Source organism: Anopheles marshallii, chromosome 2 (genome assembly GCF_943734725.1).
Source record: "Anopheles marshallii chromosome 2, idAnoMarsDA_429_01, whole genome shotgun sequence".
Lineage (NCBI taxonomy): Eukaryota > Metazoa > Arthropoda > Insecta > Diptera > Culicidae > Anopheles > Anopheles marshallii.
In genome coordinates this window covers 55,006,826-55,010,762 of record NC_071326.1, presented here as the reverse complement: position 1 = coordinate 55,010,762, position 3,937 = coordinate 55,006,826, and the positions used below count along the sequence as shown (strand labels likewise).

Here is a 3,937-nt window from a genome sequence, read left to right as displayed (position 1 = left end):
TGCTGCTCGCTTGGCACTATAATTTTTGGTTTAAGTTTCAATAATTTACCGTGAATTTACCGGAGATCGCACAAAACCAGTGTGTGTGTTGTTTGTAACTGAATGCGTTGATTAGACATTGTGCACAAACTTGTTCATGTTTTACAAAACAACAAAACCAGCACAGTCATACAAAACCAACTGCACAGATTGCTCCTGCACGTGTTAAAAAAAATCACTTTTTGTGGAACGGCACGGCGATTTGTTTAATGAACATCTAAATGAAACGTTACACCTTGTGGACCATCACTAAATATCAATAAAGCATAACTTTGAATCATTCTATAAAACAACGGTTGTATTCGTTTCCCTGAAATGGTATAACGAGCATCCACCAAATGTTTATTTCACCCTAAATAATAGCAGAAACAAAACACCACTGAATACTGCAGCTAGGCAGCAGACGTATGTATTGTACATCATTTACAATTTGATGCCTTCAAAGAGAACAACTTCTCTAATAACCGCATCTACTTCAGCATCATGCGAAACAATAAAATGTATGGTCCAATATTGTTTATCAGATCATTAACTCCTATACTTCCCAACGTTCTGTGTGAGCTTAAGTAAGCTTTTCATGTTTTACAATCCAACCACTCATACACCTAAAATCCAACGCTCATATAAACTTATCCCGCTCGACCTACAGACCCACAAAATTATCAACCTTCACTAAATGGTACTGACACAGAACCGACACGCTTCTGACGAGGTACAGATACTATTTATCGAAAAGTTTTTATCAAATAAGTAGGCATATACATTACAAACGGTCATGAAACGTGATTCAAGGCTACAAACAGCTTTACTCTGACTTTACCGGATTTAGAGAAAATACGGAACACGACGGTATGGTCGGTAATCTTGTCTGACCGTCATGATTGCTTTCGTCGGAATAAGATAATGTACACCAAGCATCGTCGTTTGTGTGCACGTTTTTTTTTTATTACATTTATCATAAGTATCAGCTTTAAGAAGTTGGCTTAAGCATCAGATAAGCAAAGTGCGTACCATTACACCTTACCAGCTTGCAATGATACTTATTCAGACACTCAACAGCACTGCATAGTAGCCGTTTTGGCTGTCACCGGTCAGTTAGTTGTTCTGGGATTCTGTACGGACACATACTTCAAGTGTAGTGAATAAAGTATTTAACTGCAACTGAAAGAGATTTACATAAACGATTCCAAGTTATTCGATTATTATGGAAGGGAAATCACGTAAGAGCACATATTACTTATATTTAAAGCTGGTAATATTTCGCCGGCAGCTTAGCATATTTTTTATATTAGTATTCAATGGAAGCTGAAGCAAACAAGCAAACTTACTCTATGGCAGTGCAAACATGAGGAATTACTTGTTATTATTCATTAGATTTTCTTTTTTTCTATTCAGTATACAGCATTAGATCACAAATGTTGTTCTTACTGATCAACCATTTTTCACTCGTAGTACACATAACAGCTAGCAATACCATCGCATTTGCTTTTTGTTGATCATTCCTTGCTACACTATTGCCTTAGCTTACCAAGATGCTGTTATAATGCAGCCTAGGAAATGCTTCTATCATTCTTATCTTACGCCTCGTACTGCTACTGAGTTACTCGATCATACTTTACATTTCATCACATATACGTGTTGCAATCATACTCCTCGAGTAGTGAAGAGCAGACTCGTGCCTCTGCTAATCTACTGTCAATTGTATTTGCAACTTTATGCTTTCTCGATATCGCTCATTGTGTATTACGTCAACTAATAGGGCGCCCAGCGTCACGCAAGTTATCAAAACGTTTCATTCATTTAACTTATTACTCCATGAGTAAAGCGCTCAAACAAGGTAACCTCACCATTGTGGTCCACCGTGCATCATTTCGACTTATCGATTATTTCAGCACACCTATCAATCTAACAATATTTCACGGCGACTACACAAATTGCTGATTGCAAATCGGTATATCAAGCGTCCGTTATCGTTCATATCGTTACTTTTGAATCATATACATTATAATTGTAAATCATTAGAGCGCTAACTTGTACTAATGTGGAACTGATGTTTAATAGCGTGATACAGTAAGGATGCCGAGCGACATTAATATAATACAAAATTGCTTAATCAACTACTTCGATAGAAATGATTAATTCTTGCACAGTTTGTCACAGCCAAGCGTGGAAAATATTTACACTATTCCTGGCTGAGTTCTTCGGTACAGGGATGTTACTATTTGGCGGATGCATGGCTGGTTTAGATGGGTTCGACAACGTCACTACCAACGTTAGTCGTGGGATCACCTTCGGAATGGTAGTCATGATGGCGTTCATTACCTTCAGCGCTACTTCGGGAGCGATTATCAATCCTGTCGTATCACTAGCGGCCTATATCTATGGCACACTATCTTTCCCGGTTAGTATGTAAAACTATCAGTAGCAAGCAACTAAAACAAATTTAATCTTTTCCATACATCTACAGCTAATGTTAATATACATTGTGGCTCAGTTCGCTGGCGCACTTTGTGGTTATGGTCTGTTACGGGCAGTCACACCATGGCAGTATTACCTACAAGCTCTGGAGATCGGAGATGGCCATTGTGTTACGGTGCCCCACGCTAGTCTATCTTCTGGGATGGCTTTGGCTGTGGAGATCTTGCTGACGGGCATATTAGTGTGGACAAACTGTGGCGTCTGGGACCCTCGCAATAAGAAGGATAGTGATTCCGTCCCAATCAAGTTTGCCTTTCTGATTGCGGGTCTCTCAATTGCTGGCGGGCCCATTACCGGAGCTAGTATGAATCCAGCGCGCACACTTGCTCCTGCTGTTTGGAACAATTCCTACGAAGGGCTTTGGGTAGGTACGCTAATCAAACCGCAAAGTTTGCTTATCTGCATCGTTATTTTGATCTATTTCAGATTTATTTTGCCGGTCCTACGATTGGTTCCATTCTCATGGCTTCCATATATCGGTACATCTTTTGGCAAGAATACAAAGCTACTCCTAGTTTTGTATGCAATTGTGCGGACGGCCTTGCAAAACAGGAGTTCCATTCTGCTAAAACTGTACCTTGAGGTTGGTTTCAAACGAACATCAATGTAAACCGCAAACAAGCCTGCTAGCCTCTTAGATAGTATCATAAGCGTCGCAGTAAGCCGTAATAAAACAAGCCTCCCGAAGGGTGGCATGAAACTCACTTACCCGCGAGTATTCAAAACCGACACGGTGCGCTGTTACGATAGGTAAATTAGCCTTCGGAAATTACCTCCGTTTGTCAGCGGATTCGTTGATTGACCTTGTTATCGGCAAAGATAAGCTTCAATCATTGAGTTGACGCAGTCACCACGATGCGCTACCAAACCAGTTAGTACGCTACGTTCGTCCGATTCGGTCATTCGACCTGTTGAGTTTATAATAATTCAAATTCCACTCACGTATCGATCGATGCATAAGTGGATACCGCACTGCATCGTCAAGCAGCTTAATTTAAAACCACTGAAAATTCGAAGTGTTAATCAAATTGTATTGTGTAATAATTGTAATCCAATCTGCTATCCATCTAAGACGTCATAGCGGTGATGACGCACAACGCATTGTCGAAACAACAACATCAACAACAGACTGCTAGCAATGGTGAAGGATCCGCTAACGGTATTCATATAACTGAAGATGCTGCCCAAAAAAGAATGGAATTGCAAACATCATGGCACACAAAGAGTAAGTTGTGTTAAATAACACTAGTAACCAGCACAAACATTTACAATTGTAAATTTAGGTATAATTTTTGGAGATATATATTGGTGTGTGTGTGGTTGATGCGCAATGAAAGCAACAAAGCCACGAGGAACAACACTATTTAACACTAACCTAGTCAATAATAATAATGCTTTAAGTTGTTCCTTCCATGTATTG

At 39.6% G+C, this 3,937-nt stretch overlaps 1 protein-coding gene across 1 annotated transcript; it reads left to right on the top strand.

Annotated features, from left to right (window-relative positions):
* Nucleotides 1–2,170: 2,170 nt before the first annotated feature.
* LOC128718171 (aquaporin AQPAn.G-like) lies at nt 2,171–3,099 on the top strand. The gene is made up of 3 exons (XM_053811840.1): nt 2,171–2,440; nt 2,507–2,881; nt 2,944–3,099. The coding sequence occupies exons 1-3, from the start codon at nt 2,171–2,173 to the stop codon at nt 3,097–3,099; spliced, it is 801 nt and encodes a 266-aa protein (XP_053667815.1).
* The last annotated feature ends 838 nt before the right edge of the window (nt 3,100–3,937 follow it).

Bases quoted from the DNA above. Each gene is read 5' to 3' on its own strand.
- LOC128718171 (XM_053811840.1), top strand. From the start codon at position 2,171: ATGATTAATTCTTGCACAGTTTGTCACAGCCAAGCGTGGAAAATATTT. The intron at 2,441-2,506 runs GTTAGTATGTAA...ATACATCTACAG, and splicing joins ATGGCACACTATCTTTCCCG to CTAATGTTAATATACATTGT. The intron at 2,882-2,943 runs GTAGGTACGCTA...GATCTATTTCAG, and splicing joins ATTCCTACGAAGGGCTTTGG to ATTTATTTTGCCGGTCCTAC.